Consider the following 16,555-nt stretch of genomic DNA (forward strand, 5'->3'; position numbering starts at 1 on the left):
AATAGGAACTGATTCAGGAATTTAATTGGCAATGATAAAATCTAGTGTTTGTTTACAGGCATTAACTATAACATCGTTTATTTTATAGTTATTCATTTTTCTACCCCAAATTGTCAGAAAGTAGTTTTAAATTATTTACTTTCATTTTTGGCAGACAACCCTGACAAATGGGATATCTTCCTATGTCGTTAAATATTTTCAAGTTTTTTTTTTTTTTTGTAAATTAATGTCAAATGCATACATAGGTATATTTTCTTTGGTGATTGATCAGCCTTCTCAGTTTAAATATTTTTCTTTCAGTAGATTGGGGATGAGGCCAGGAAGACAGAAACAACATTTATCTTCTTGTCGAGCTTTTGGCAGAATATATCGCCTTCATCAGGACTTCGAAAAAATCGTTATACTATATGAACAGGTACATGTAACAGGTATATTAATGCAAAACAAATTATGGAAATAAGGTATTTCTTTTCTTTCTTCTTCTTCATCATAAATTTTGATGATCATTAAGGATGCAAATGATGTTTTTTGGTAGGAAGTCAATGATGTCTTATAACTGACTGTTTTTTAGGTAAATATAATATATATTTATTCTTGGAAATATGACAATACAGAAACACAAATAAAAATTATCTTACATTTATTTACAGAGGACTTTTTACAATGACAATTCAATTATTGGATTCAAGCTTTTTGTATCTACATCTAAATGTAATCAACTTAAAAAACATAAAAGAGTGATCTGTTTAGGTACAAAATATGTGCTAATATTTATATGAGTAAAATTTCATTTGGTTCTATTCTCAAGTTTTAAACAAAATTTACATTTATTCCCTTCCGAATGCACTGTAAAACCAAAATTCTTAACATGAGTCGATAGGACTTTGGTATCTCACAACCAACACTTATTTTGCAGAAGTAATTTAGCTTACTTAATATAAACCTAACATACGTATTTGAATAGTTCGTGCATACAAATCAAATCCTTTGTATTTGAATGGGATATTACACTCTGATTTGCTAATTTATCTAATTTTGAAACACTTAGCATCATGTTGTTCCATTACCCTAATATTTAATAAATGCATGAATAATATAACTTTGAATGATTTCTAATGAAGGAATTAACACGGCATTATGTATTTTTTATATCTGGATTTAATCAGTCTGACAAGGAAATGCAGGATCCAAAGAAAAATAATAAAGCGTTAATTTAATTTTACTCAAATAAATTTAAACACAACCACACATGCCTGTTTCGATCAGCCAGAAAATAAACACTCACACAAATATTTATAATATGTATACAATGTATATTATTTATATACATTCATAGTGAATTAAAGCTGATTACCAAAGTTTTGAATACAAAATTTTTCCTAAATATTAATGTAAAATCAAGTCAGATTTTGACCATTTTTTGTCAAATTTAAAAATAAATTTACAATTGTTACAATCAGTCAGTTTTTTAAATAACATTTAATTTAATTAATTAATTTTTTACAAGAACAATATATGTTTTTGTAAATTTGTTAATTGTTAGGCTATATTGACAGCAGTATACAGTAGTATAATATGCTACATTGCATGCTTCCTTAATTTAATAACACCCATTGGTTCAGCCTCAATGTATATATAAACAATTTTTACATAAATAATTATATAATAACGGATATCACATGCCAAACAACCTTACAGATTTCCCTTACATAACATTATTGTTTATTATGTTTGTTCGGCCTTTTGATGATCGATGAGATTTGATATTTTCTTAATAGAAAAATTTGCAATTTGCTATTTTTATATCAGCACTAATCTGATTTGGGTTATTAATTTATTTTTTCCCTTAGAATCCAAGCCAGTATTTAGTTGAGGAAAGAAAAGACAAAAACTGTTTTCAGGTTTTCAAATTATATTAAGAAAGGCAGTTTGATAGCTGTTAAGTCTTTAACTCAAGTAAATTTAAACACAACCACCATTTAATTCAAAATTAAAATTGATTTTCATTGTAAGCATAATTCAACTGTCAAATATTATAGAAAACATTTTTGGATTTTTAAGCAAATGAATTCACTAATACTGGCAATTATTGGTATACATAAAAAATAATAATAATATAAATAAAATTTATATTAAAAAAATTAAAAAAAAACTGAAACATGTTTTTAACATAACACTGACAAATTATTCATAAAGACACAAATAAGAATAGAACATTTAGAAAATAATGATTGGACAATTATCAAATAACTAGTTATTTAATGCAACCTATTGAAAATCACGAAACTTTAAAATTATTGAGTTCATTAGAAAAACAAAAGCAAATAGAACAAATCCACATTTTGTGTAATATAAACATTTTTTCCAATACTTAGCTGTTAATACTAATTTGATTCCAAAATAATTAAATATTTGCATTTTAATATTTTTTATTTTATTTGACGCCACCAAAAGAAAAAGTTAATATTTTTAGTTAAGGACAGAATGATAAAACATTGGATTTCCTCGGTGCATTACTGTATTTTAAAAATATATACAAATTTTTAATTTACATTATTAGAAAGAATCCTTCAATTTTTTGCAGTTCTCTTGGCTGAGAAAACTCCGAAAGAATCTTTGTTATCACAGATTTGATTGATAGGAAAATGTGATTTATGGCTATAACAAATATTATCATTTCTTAAGGCGTCAATTGATTAATTTTTATTTGTGCATAAGCAAAACCATTGAAAAAACTAGTTACATTTTTGTATTAAACAAATATTGCTTAACATAAGTGTTATACTGAATCGCTTTATGTACCCATACGCTTTACTAAATTACTGATTTATATTTTTAAAATTAATGCTTTAACATTTAAAATACAATTTATAGAACAAAGAAACCCCTACTGTGATATAATAGTCAGTTCTTAAACAATACATTCTTGTCTGAAAGTCAATCAGTTGAAAAATATGAAAAAAAAATGACAATTTTAGGAGAAAATTTTACAATTTGAGAGTATTTTTATATCTTATGTTTTAATTTATATAATAAACTTAAGGAAAACTGAATAGCAAATTGGTATTTTCTGTCTGAAAGCTGAGTTAATAACAGTTGGAATGGTTAGTCTATGGAAGTAAATAGGCAATTTAAATGTATCTGAATACGTAAAATTGCACTTGCTTTTTTATGCCGAGACAAAAACAACAAAGCATACTTGATTAATGGATTTCAAGAAAAACATTATGTACATAAACAAATCATTAAATGATTCAAAAATTAACTTGATTCCCATGCTTCAAGACTAGCATTATTATTCCCACACAAAATATATACATAAATCATCTGTAAGGCCATATATAATAACAAAATTTAAAAAACTATCAACAATAAATATTATACTATACACAACTTGTTTTAAATATCTTAAAATAATTATATTTAACGACCGTCACATTAAATTCAAAATTTATTACAACAGTAGAATAATTTAGAGACACTGTACATATCACAACGCAGCAAAGTTAAATGAGATTTTTAAAGAATCCATTTCTCACCGATTAATAACTTCCATTACAAAATAAAATATTAATATTAAACTGTAAGAATTTAAAAACAATAATGTACTCCCTCCATTAGGTGTATCAGATTTTTTAAGCCACAATGGAACAGTTCGGTTGTTGAGAGAACCAGGATCTAACTCTAATACATCTGCCTGCGCAGAATGAGCAGCAGCGACAAATATGTTCTCCCCACTTGTCATCACGTCAAAAATACACCAATCTAGATAGTAATCAGTTAATGTATTCTTAATATCGGCATTGCCAGTCCCTTCTTCGGCACCGCCATTATTTGTACAGTTGGCATATGCACTTTCCCAGAGTGATGAGTGTTTAATACTTGTCTTGATATTGAGCAATTCATTGCTAGGGCAACCCTTTCGACATAGGTCGAATCCTTCCTCCTCACTTAGATCTACAATCTCCTTTGGCATTCTGCTTGAAAATGCTAGGTAATCACCAACTCTTCTTAGAATCAAAGTCGCATCAATGTATCTAAATATAAAGAATTTAAGTTAAAATTGAAATGTCAGAATAATACAAAATCAATTTTTGTAAACAAAACAAACCTTATGTAAATCTTGATTTTTTCATTTCCATCAGATTTGGTAGCTTTTATTGTGACACTACCTTCTGGGCCAGCTTTAGACGATCCGTCTATAAAATACGGCTTTAAAGGAGCATCTGCTGTGGCCTCGTACGTCTTCTCTAAGGCACAGTTTCCCATTTGTTTTATGATGACAGTAAGCTTAACAAAAAAAAAAAAAAAAAAAAATTCCTTAAGTTGTTTATATTCAAATGTTAAAAATACACCAGAAGACAGAATGTTTACATTTAACAATGAATGAATATTTTTATTCTTGAACAATATTTACATTTTGTTTGAATAGGTCATATTTTACATTTTTAAATATCTACATTTTATTATTTACAACCTCTGCATTAAAAAATTCATTCAGAGTGTAAAGTGGGTTGTTTTGTAGCCATTTACACTCTTTTTTTAAAGACCCTTGCAGGTAATTTAGTTGTATGTACAGGTAGTTTATTAAACAGTTTGACGCCTACAAATTCAAAATTATGACTAATTTTAGACTGTTTACAGAATGGATTATTTAACTTCAACTTATTTACTGCTCTAGTATTATGTTTAATTACATTATTTACGTAGGTGTAATTTACAATGTAAAATATATAATAATGTGGGGCATTGTTCAGATTTATCACATTTTTTATATTTACAAAATATAAAACACAGGGCTCGTTTCTTTTCAAGTAGAACGTTATTCTTACACTTTTTTTTTAATAATGACATCTTTTACATGAGAACAGTTCCCCCACACTAGCAACCCATAGCTCATGACTCCTTGGAAAAGTGCAAAGTAAACTAACCGCCACACCTCAAGCGAGTTAGTATCCCGAATTTTTAACATTAGAAAACAAAGGGAAGACAACCTACTCACACTATCCTTCACATGTTGGCACTGTGATAAATGACTACCAATAATGATCCCTAATATTTTACTAGTATTTACGTGTGTGTATCTTTTATAGTTAAAGGACACTATCATTTATTTGGATTTGAGTACATTCATCGACATATAATTATTTTCAAATCATTTGGAAATGCTTTTTAAGGAGTGAGCTCAATCTTGAGCCTTGAGGCACCCCATGCCATAGGAAAAAAACTGATAGTTTTAGTGATATTAAATTTTCCAATTTAACACAGTGATATCTATTTAATAGGAAATTTTTACATTAGTCAAGGGCAACCCCCTTACTCCATAAGCCTATACTTGTAACTTGTCAAGAAAATGATTCACCGTGTCAAAAGATTTACTGAGATCATGGTCAAAATTTTTGTGCGTGTAGATTTTTTTCTAAGTTAGAGTTTACACAATTTAAGAGGGTGGCCAGCATATCGACAGTACCAATGCTATTTCGGAAACCAAATTGATTTCTCACTAGAGCCCGATTTGGGTTTAAAAATGGAGCAGACTGTCATGATACAAAGGCTCAAAAACATTTGAGAATATTGGTATGAGAGTTATAGGTCTGAATCTATTTGGCTCATTTTTACTACCACTGCCTTTATAAACTGGTGTAACAATATATTGTTTTAAAACATCCGGGAAATAACCTTCAGAAAGACATAGCTTAATTAGATGTGTTAGAGGTGCAATTAAGTGTGTTGCAACACTTTTTAAAAAGTTATTGCTCATACCATAATATTCACTAGCATGAAAACACATAAAAATGAGGACGTTACATGAACATATAAATAAAACCCTTACTTTCATAATTGCTGAGGCATTAGAAGAGTTGACAACATGCAAGTTTGTTACTTGGACAGCTAGGTATTTGTTGACTATAAGTGGCCATGCACCCAGAGTTCTGCATGTTTCATAATTTCCAGAAAATGTTTTCAAATGGGGATCACCAAAAAATCCACAATGCTGGTAACTCATCGGTCCACTAGGTGTGTATGTGCAGACCAACGGTGGCTTTTGTCTTGTAGTAGACAGCCTCTTGGTCGGCACTGAAAGGTGGACATACTGTGAACATTTGAATCTCTTCATAAACAGATCAATGTAAGTAGTTGACGTGTGGTATGATAAATTTCCTCGGCATTCTTTTAGTGCTTTCCTTAAGCAATTACTGTATGCTTTGAGCTCAGCACAAAATGTAGGACTCGATTCATTCACGGTAATACCAGCAGCTTCAAGGCCTAAGTTATAGTCTCGGTAACAAGTTTCAATTTTGGCGCAACCAGAGCAGAAACCTAAAACAAATTAAGGTTTAATTGTATATTTAATGAATAAGAGAAACAATGAAACTGAAAAACTATTATCTTAATAAGTTTTAAAATTTAGACCAACTCACCTAGAAACAGTAGGCACAAAAATATGATTGCACCTGGAGGATGAACCATTCCAGTTTGGTAATGTGTAAAATGTGCCATGAGCCATTCAAATGTAAATCCTAAAAATAACATATATTATTTAATTAATGTATATACATGCTCGCACGTGCATACACACACAACAGTAAGGTGCCGGTTTTTCAAAGTCAAAAAATTGTCATCCTGTGGTTCCAGAACCGGGTCTTCTTCTATGGTAGGACCAGTTTCCCGAAAATGTCTCATGGCCTATCGCATGGTTCTTAGGGAACGTAGATAGATATAGAATAAATATATAGATAAACATAGATAGCAATAGTCGCACATCCTCAGCACTAAATGGCATCAGTGGCACACACACTGACAGGCAAAAAACTCTCACGCTAATGACTCGGCTACCGCGATCCCCAAACTTTGATTAATATATAAAAATATATACAAATAAGTTATATTACAAGTGGGTGGAAATATATATCATCACCCATCCATTCAAAAGGAGCAGGCAATTGCAGCGATGCCTCCATCCAGACTACCTCCGAAAGCATTGCCGGAATGAAAGTTGACCAGATCATCCTGGGAACCCAGACCCCTCCTCTATAGACAGAGATGAGAATGCTCACCGAGGAGGAGCTATTGGGCGAGGAGACACCTCCTCCTCCCCCAAAAGAATAAACCAACATGGAGAAAATGAGAATGGGCCAGGTGAACATCCACCATGCTAGAGCTGGCTCGGCAGTAATAGCTAGGATGTTCACTGAAAACATCTATGGGCAATTCTCATCCAGGAACCCTGGCAGTGGAAAGGACAAATTAGAGGTTTGTCTTGCAAAGATGGTAAGGTTGTATGGGATTCCAGACAGGATAATCCCTGTGCATGTATACTAATTAGGAAAAACATTAATAATCTCTGTCTTGCAGAATTCATGTCTAGAGACCTAGTTACCATCAAGGTAGAGATAACAACCGATGGGAAGAAACTGGAAGCAGTGGTAGCATCGGCGTACTTCCCAGGAGAGGGGAGGACCACCCTCCCCCCAAGAGCTACAAAGACTAGCCAGCTACTGCAGCAAGAAGAACTTCCCTTTACTGGTAGGATGCAATGCCAATGCACATCATCAAATCTGGGGAATCACCAAAACAACAAACGAGGTGAGTCATTCATAGAATTTTTGGTGAAGGAAAAATTAAAAATACTTAATATAGGGTCAACCCCTACCTTTGTCACCAAAGTGAGATGAGAAGTATTGGATATTACCATTTGCAGCCATGCCCTACATAAAGTGATAAAAAATTGGAGGGTCTCAGGTGAAGAGTTGATGTCAGACCACAAAATAATAAGGTTTTACATCGAATCAGTAGGACAGACCCTACACCATTTAGAAACCCCCGAAACATGAACTGGGCAAGGTTCACTGAGATGGTAACACAGTCTAAACCAGAAAACAGTGAGGAGAAAACCAAAAACCTGCAATGAATTGGAACTTGCAGTTAGAGAATTCACAGGGAATATAACTGATGCAGTCAAGCTGCCCTGTGAAGGTACCCAAAAGTAGACAAGAACCACCTTGGTGAGACGCAGAACTGGTCAAATTAAGTAAAGAAACCAGGAAAACATGTCACAAAGCAAGAATAGCAAGTAACTGGGGAGGATACAGAACGTTATTTACTTTATACAATCATGCCATCCGCAGGGCGAAAAGAGAAAACGCAAATTCTGCGGTGAAATCTCCTCAGTATCTACAGCAGCCAGATTGCATAGGGCACTAGCAAAGATATCACATACTGTACCAGCTAACCAGTGACCTAAAGGAAACAAAGGAAATAGCAATCTGCACGTTCCTCGATATTGAGGGAGCTTTCGAGAATGCATCTCATTTATCAATGAAGGCCTCCCTGGGGAAAAAACACATAGACCAAACCACATCTAGATGGATTGGAGAACTGCTAAGAACTAGAATAGCTGAAACAAATATAAGAACAGACACTATAGAAGTTAGCATAACCAAAGGATGTCCTCAAGGAGGAATACTATCACCTCTTCTATGGAGCCTAACAGTTGATGAACTGCTCGAGACCCTGGACTGTTCAGGAATAAAATGTCAGGGATATGCGGATGACATAGTCCTGACTGACAGGGGAAAATTCGAGGAAACTCTCTGCGATCTAATCCAAGAGGGACTGAAAATCACAGAAGAATGGCGTAAAAGCGCAGGCTTAGAGATTAATCCAAACAATACAACTATAGTCACTTTTACACGGAAAAGGAAACTAGATCACATGAGAGAAATAACACTCAATAATACTGTGATAGAAATAAAAAATGAAGTCAAATATCGGGGCATCACACTAGATAAAACACTAACATTTAAGAAACACATCAGCTCCATCATCACAAAGGCGCTATGAGCTTTGAAGTTGTGCAGAAGAATAGCAGGAAGAAACTGGGGATGCAGGCCAGAAAACCTGTTAGGGATGTACACCATAATAGTAAGACCTTTACTTACATACGGAGCTATAGCCTGGGCTGATAAAGCAGAACAAATAACCAAAAGGAAATAACTCACAAAAATACAGACTTGCATGCGTCTGCATAACGGGAACAATGAGAACATGTCCTAAGAAGCATGGAAAAGATATTAGGACCCCTACATCACATGGTAGAAAGGACAGTACAGAAAACCATAATCAACTTTATCAGAGAGAAACCTCCAACAGGAATAAAACTGAAATGGAGAGACAGAAACAAACTATGGAAAGACCATCCATCACTCATGGCTCCAAGAGACGACATGAACAGGATGTTTGAATTTAATCAAAACTTCGAAATACATCAACCCCCCAAAAAAGAATGGAGACGAGAGGGAAAGACCTCCTTCAAGAATGGCACCATCCTCTGGCACACAGATGGATCTAGAACACAAGAAGGTACAGGGGCAGGAATATTCGGTCCTGGAACCAAATACTCAGAACCCATGGGAAAATACACCAGTATCTTCCAAGCTGAGATTCACGCAACCGACAGTTGTACCCAATTCAATCTCAGTAAAGGGTACAAAAACAAGAATATAGCTATCATGTCAGATAGCCAAGCAGCCATCAAAGCACTAAGCTCAAGTATCATTAGTTCAAGGATGGTGCTGAACTGCAAAACCAAATTAAACATATTAGGTATGCAGAATAAAGTCAGCCTCTGCTGGGTCCCAGGACACAGGGGAGTAGAAGGCAACGAGGAAAGTGGACACCCTTGCAAGGCATGGAGTTGCTACACCGCTGACAGGACCTGAACCCTTCTGTGGCATAGGAACCCACCTTAATGAGTATCTTAGACAGAAGGGCAAAAAGAAAATGAAGGAACAATGGAATTCACTCATTGGACACAGGCAATCCAAGAATCTCTTAACAAATGTCGGAAGAAAAGAAGTCACAGAATGTGTCAAGGGAAGCAGGAACAAACTGTGAATCCTAATAGGATTCTTAATAGGACACTGCAAGCTAAATGGACACTTAAAGAAGTGTGGAATAATCCAAGACGGCACATGTAGATTCTGCAGAGGCAGAGGAGACCCAAACACATCTACTAACAAACTGCGGAGATACATTTGTCCGCATATCTTGAGGAAGTGTTTTGGGATGTACAACAGAGAAGAGATTGAAGAGAACCACTGAAACCTATTAATCAAGTTTCTTGATGAAATGATGTGCTTTAGGCAGAGAACGGGGGAAACAATAGCTTTTAAAGGGCGCATATTCTATTACATTTACATCTGCCCGAATATTATATATATTAATGTACGAAAATCCGAATTCCTCTCAATGAATGTTGGAAGGGTTTTAGGTTTTTCAAAAAATAAAATCAGAGATGTACTCCGGACTTACAATTTTAAGCCGTATCACTCTCATCTTGTCCAGGGATTTCGGGACTCTGATTATGACAGGCGTCTAAAGTTCCTTGCACAAATTTGTTGTACTCAAACGAAGTCGAAAGAAAATCCTCATTCTCGACTTCCGTTGGGTTAAATAAAACCGTCTATGATCAAAGAAAATTTCCCAGATTTACCGTGTCCCCCACCCTGCCCAATCATAAGATTTATAGGGTCATATTTGAAATTTTGAAGTTGAACTGGGCCTGACGTACATTGGCCAACAACAAATATAATTGTTCTCCAAAAAAAGTAAAAATTTGAAACAAGATTAAAAAATATTAAAACCATGTTTTTTTGATAGTGTTATTGGTTCAAGAGAAATTCAGCCGGGCCATCTAAAAAGCACACCCTGTACATGTACGAGTAATGTACAAGTGTCAAGTGGTTACGTAAGGTTAATAATAATAAAAATAATAATCATTGTATTTATTCTAAGAATAATAAATAAAGCATGTAGCAAAATAGAACAATAGTCTCAAGAAAAAAAATGAGAAAGAAAAAGTGTACAAAGGAAAGGAAGAGGCTGAGTAATAGAGATAGGATGTGAGTGTAGAAAGAAAGGAGAACGTGAATGATAGAGAGTGTGTGTGGATAAGTGAATGACGGAAGAAGAGAGAGGAGAGAGAGAGAGAGAGTGAGAGAGGGTGAGAGGGAGAGAGTGAGAGAGAGGGAGAGAGAGAGGGGGAGAGATAGAGAGAGAGAGGGGGAGAGAGAGAGAGAGGGGAGAGAGAGAGAATGTACGAAAGAAAAAAGATACTGAGTTATTGAGAGATTGAGTGGGTGAGTGTAGCAAAGAAAAGAGACTGAATTACTATGATGACGTAGTCAAGAAGATCTCTTGCTCTCTTCTTCACAAGTTATTTATAAATTTAATCAATTCAATTTAAATAATCACTTTGGTTAACTAGGAGCAACAAAAAACATATAGATTAATATTACTTATAAATATGAATGTACTACTCTTATGTACGAACATAGCGTTTTAACTCCACATTTATATACATATTTAACGCAGTTGAAGATATGAAATATACTCGATCCCAGCAATAGAGCCAAAAAAAGAAAAAGAACTTGGAGTTTAAAATTAAACATGACCTGCAAATAAAGGTTAGAAGAAAAGACCAAGTACAAATATCCGCGTAATCAAAGAAACGGAAACGGGGGACGACCTTGTCTAATGAAGCCCTGCCAAGACGCATCTGTGAATAGCTTTGGTTCAATCATTTGCTCAGCCCACGTTAAAACGGTGGTATTCTTCCTTTAACAAACCAACATGCGACCGGCTCAGCCGGTGCATTGTTGCTCACATCAAACCAGAAATAATTTTCATGCTTGGAACTTCCTTTCACGTTGGTCTTTAAAGTTAGGGACGAACTGGAAAAACGAAGAGCTTGCCTTGTTCATACTTTATATACATTTAGGCTGGGGGAAATGGACTGTTCGAAAACACTTTAGACCCAAATCGGCTCAATTTGTCGTCCTTTCGATACGCAGAATGAAAAGCTTAAAATGACTGACTACTCTTTTCGAAAAGTGGGCAAAAAAAGACGCCACTCAACAGTACATTACTATCCAAAACAACAACTACATGATGATAACTACAGAAAACTGCACCATTACAGGCAAGAAGGCTAAACAAATTTGAAATTAAAAACAAAGTGGCTGTATACCGTGAATTGAATAGTTTTATTAGGAATATTAATGTAATTGTGTAAATAATGATGTATAAAGTGTATATTAGTATTATAATATTTAGTTTTTAGGAAATAATAAATACGTAATAAGATGTAAAAACATAGTCCTATGATGGGAAAACAAAACAACCGACCCAAAACTTAACAGCACTTTTTCCCAGTGGGGAGGCAATCTTTTTCAATCAAGAGGCAGTCTTGTAAATAAAACTAATTCAAATTGTGCTTGAATGAGCACAAATCACACCAAGGCAGAACTTTGCAATTACGCTTGCACACTTGACACAGAATAATCAAGAGCTTGCATCGTTATAAACCACGTCCTACATCGTGGACGGGAATTTCTCCAGAATATAAATAAAATAAATATTTATCTTAAATGTTATTCTGGCTATACTGCTTGGAATAGATTTTACTAGTCACATTTAAAAAGTTGTGAAGGGATTATCAGATTTTTAAGTATTTACGTAGCCATTTATGTAAATTTTTCACTTCATCATATCATTTCGCAATTATCAGTGTTGCGTCTGGGTCAGACAGAGGATAGGCACACCAAAATTTATTATTTATTGTTTTATATTTATGCTAAGTTGTCTGTACGTCTTTTCATATTACTATAATAGCCTGTTTCGTTTAAAAGTTCAACTAAGTTTTCGTTAATTAAAAAAAAAAGAAAGTATTCTAAGTATTCTGTTTCAATGAAGAGGATGGAGTCCAATTAAATCCCAGGCCGAGAGATAAACGCTACAAAGGTGTCAAGTGTCGGAGATATCGACAGTCGTAATTAAATAGGATTAGGTTTCAGTAGGTAGAGAGGATTTGGGAACCAGTTTCATATCGGTATCAACCATCTTGTTGACTAAGAAAAAGAAGTATTCCCGTTCTGTTGAGGATGGATAAACATGATGGCGGTGAAAGGAGAGTGACCTTTCCAACACCCTAGGCCTCAAAATTCTTACCTGAGTCTGAGACCACCCCTTCTTTTATTGGAAAGCTTATTAAAATAACGACAAATCGTTTCTGCTCCCGATAATTTTGAAAGTTTAATTGTACAATAAAGATTTCAGTGAAATCGGACTTAAGGTCGCAATTTAAGGGTTTTGCTCTAAGAACCTTTTAATTAAACGACGATGATACGCACTATTTGGCCTTAATTATAATTTTAGCGACTTGCTGCGTCTCAGTTCTCGGTATGCGGCCTATTTCATAACTTTAAAATTACAGAAATCAATAAAATTAATTACACTCCTTCAGTGATATCTTATTATTCTTATTATTATTAAGTACACTAACACGCATAGAAAAAGCTTTCCGCCCACTATGTATCTGTATTACATAACCTAAATTGTCCTACTTATTAAAATGATTTACTTCAAAGAGGTTTACAAATTTATAACAAGATGTGTTGTTTTTGTTAACGTACAAACAAAATTCCATCAAATCTAAATTTCTAGCAACTGGAATAGTGGGACCTTTACTTATGTTAAAACTAGCTTTTACCGCGACTTCGTCCACGCGGGACTCGGTTTTAATGCGATGCAGTGCTAGCGTGGCTTTCTAAAGCTGCGTACCCACTACGTTCGCGACCCAATAGCGTTCCGCGATTCTGTAACCACATCAAGTGGAGACGAGGCCGCGAACACGGTCGCTCCGCAAGAGATCCGCAGTGTTCACCCGAAAATGTAAGTGTTAACATGTCGTCCGAGATGGTGGTTTTTTTCAGCATATATATTCATCCCCTATTTGGCTTTAGATTATAGAAAGCCGTCGTTTTTGGCGAGCAAATTTCTATAAAAAGAGAGCTGACCGTGACTTCCAATTTAATTAATTTTTTTTAACCAATTTCTCGCCATGAGTCTTCTTTCAGGTTCTTTTTTATAATTGGAATCTTTAGGATCCCACAATAATGGGCATTTATGGCACAGTTCGATAAGAACGAGACATTTTTCCTCCGGCCATTCCATGCTTTTGGAGATTGCTCGATGTGATGGATAGGCTACAAGAGCTGTACACACTACATAACGTTCCTCACTGCCGTTTACGAACCTACTGCGCTCCCCTTTGAGTTCGCCCAAAAACCGACAGCCATTGGGAACGCACTCGAATGTTCGCGAACGGTTACTCCCTCTGAGTGCAGAAGCATACACACTAAAGATGAGCCTGATTCGCCACTGGTTCGCGAGCATAGTGGGTAAGCAGCTTAATATAATGTCTCGTTTCTCGCATTCTTCTCTTCTTCAGTTCACTTCGGTCTACACATGATAAAAAATTGTCCATCTGATCCGCTTAGGGATGGAATTTCAAAAAATCCTTTCTTAGCGTCTATCTATGTCATTATAGGAATGCACTGTCCAAATTTCAGCCCTTCAGAACCAGCGGTTTGGTTTATGCTTGTCTGTCAGTCCGTGAGGAACGGTTTTATATGAACTGCTCAAAAATGAATAGGGATACTGCCAATTTTGTAGTTACTTTTCCTAGCATTTTTATTTTATTTGTTTTATAAGTTTCGATAATTTAATTAAGAGATTTTGAAAAAAAAAGTTTTAATTCCATAATTTTGTTTTTTGGATAGAATAAATTTTTTAAACAATTAATTAAACAACATTATACATTTTAACAATTATATTAAAATGTATAATGTCCTCTGTTAGCTAAAACCTCTGTGCACCTGCCAGGCATACCGTTAATAAGGTTGTAACTAATTTCATAAGCAATTTCACTCCATAGATGTTACAACGCTGTACTGAGTTGTTGCAGGTCAGCTGGCTAGGGGTTCAAAAACCAACCCCGCTTCCTAGTAGTGAACCCCGGGAAACGATCGTCGCCAGATTCAGGAGGATTCCTAATTGATCATCCATGTCATGGCACAGTGCGAATAGGCAGGCTAAAGCCGGGAACACACTTACACGATGCTACGCCATGCGACGCTAACCGATGCTACCCGACGCCCTGCCACGTTTTGGTAGGGTGTGCACATCTGCCCGACGCAAGCACACGCCAGTAGTCACACAGCGTTATCACAAATCAGTATCACAATCGCAACGCCTCTTTTGTTCTTAATGCATTATTTTGAGCAAAATCTTGTAATAAATTGTTAGTTAAATTTAATTGTTTTAAATAAAGTTATTCTGGGGTTTCGATAAATTTTCTGACTAACCATCATAATTATATAATTTTTATAAAAACTCATGAATTTTTGATCTCGGTTTATATAAAAATAAGTATGGTGTAATTAATATAACGACAATAATACATATAGTTTGAAATAAAAATATGGGTGTCCGGTTCTTTTGTCTTCGACTGTTCTCGATGCGACCCGACGAAAATCTGGACAGTGGGGATCGCAGAGCGTAGAGTAGGGCAGCGTGGCATAGCATCGGGTAGATGTGCACGGGGGTAATACAACCTTATGGAAAATCAGAGTTTGGGGTAGCATCGTAAGTGTGATCCCGGCTTTAAAGTGAGGTATTCAATTTCCCAAACCACTCCTCACTAAAAAAAAGTCCTACCGACCAAACGTCTCTCCCTCTCCTGTTCCACTATCCCTTCACTAGATAGAAAACAGCATCCGCCCCAGTCCAAGGTGTTATACGAACCGTGCCGAGTGACTCATTGGGAACCGGGGTTACATAAATGGCAGTCTTGAACGAAGCCTCTCTGATAACGGGTGACCTCAGAGAGTAATTAGCCTTACTCCATCATGCGGGGCTCTGATGGAGTGGACCTTTTAGTTCCCTAGCTACTCGTGGGAATCTTAGGAGTCAAGAAAACGAAATCCAAATAAATCTGAAGCAAGACATCACTGCTTCAAAAACTCACACCAATCTAGAGACAAGCCTTCAGATGGACATTCAGTCCACAGGAGAAAAGGAGAGGGAACCTCTCCCTACCGAAGAAAGACTTAAGATGCTACGTGGGAAACCAATCACCACACAAATGAAGGGCCCAATACCTTCAAGTAGCAAAACAGAAAGAAACAGAGCCCCTCTCGGGAAACCAAAAGGGAAGAAAAAGGTTTCCGCAGAGCTACCAAAACTCGCCAAAAATGTTTTAAAGGCAACAATATCCTGCACAAAGGAAAAGTCTGCGGACCCCAGTCAGGAAGAGGCCCATTAAAAGTTACGACGTTGACAGTTACATCAACTAACGATTTAGTTTATGGAATTACCAACATAACAGTTCGGGTAGCATTCGGAAACGAGTTAGTCATGGCCTTACTAGACACTGAAAACTTATCAATGTTCGACAAATGCCATAACGCTACGAGGAATTGGAAGTGAAAAGATAAAGACCCTTTGTTACGGTCTTTAGTTTATGGCTGCAAAAGTTTGGTTTCAAGGAGGAAACAAGATTCTTACAGTGGAGGCTTACATTTCTTTCCACGACGTCGCCTCGCCGCTCGCTCAGGTCCGAGGGTTGGCGCAGCGTTGTCTTTGGTTGGCGTAGCTTATGAAATTATCTTGTCTCCTCGTGGTGATTTTAAGAGAAATAACAGAGAGAGAG

At 35.5% G+C, this 16,555-nt stretch overlaps 1 protein-coding gene across 6 annotated transcripts in view; it reads right to left on the bottom strand.

Annotated features, from left to right (window-relative positions):
• Positions 1 to 3,438: 3,438 nt before the first annotated feature.
• The window catches only part of LOC106668941 (repulsive guidance molecule A-like), a 74,660-nt gene continuing 61,543 nt past the window's right edge, over positions 3,439 to 16,555 (bottom strand). For 5 of the 6 annotated variants that reach the window (XM_024225422.1, XM_024225425.1, XM_014398155.2 and 2 more), the window contains 4 exons: positions 6,423 to 6,521; positions 5,834 to 6,321; positions 4,112 to 4,290; positions 3,439 to 4,037 (listed from right to left, as the gene is read on the bottom strand). In XM_024225422.1, coding sequence (XP_024081190.1) covers positions 3,536 to 4,037; positions 4,112 to 4,290; positions 5,834 to 6,321; positions 6,423 to 6,501 — 1,248 coding nt within the window. In that variant the 5' untranslated portion in view covers positions 6,502 to 6,521 and the 3' untranslated portion in view covers positions 3,439 to 3,535. Of the gene's footprint in view, positions 4,038 to 4,111; positions 4,291 to 5,833; positions 6,322 to 6,422; positions 6,522 to 6,582; positions 6,754 to 16,555 lie in introns of those variants that run through there. The other variant, XM_024225424.1, reaches the window with a different exon arrangement.

This window comes from Cimex lectularius, unplaced genomic scaffold (genome assembly GCF_000648675.2).
Source record: "Cimex lectularius strain Harlan isolate CLEC.00 unplaced genomic scaffold, Clec_2.1 scaffold29, whole genome shotgun sequence".
Classification (NCBI taxonomy): Eukaryota; Metazoa; Arthropoda; class Insecta; order Hemiptera; family Cimicidae; genus Cimex; species Cimex lectularius.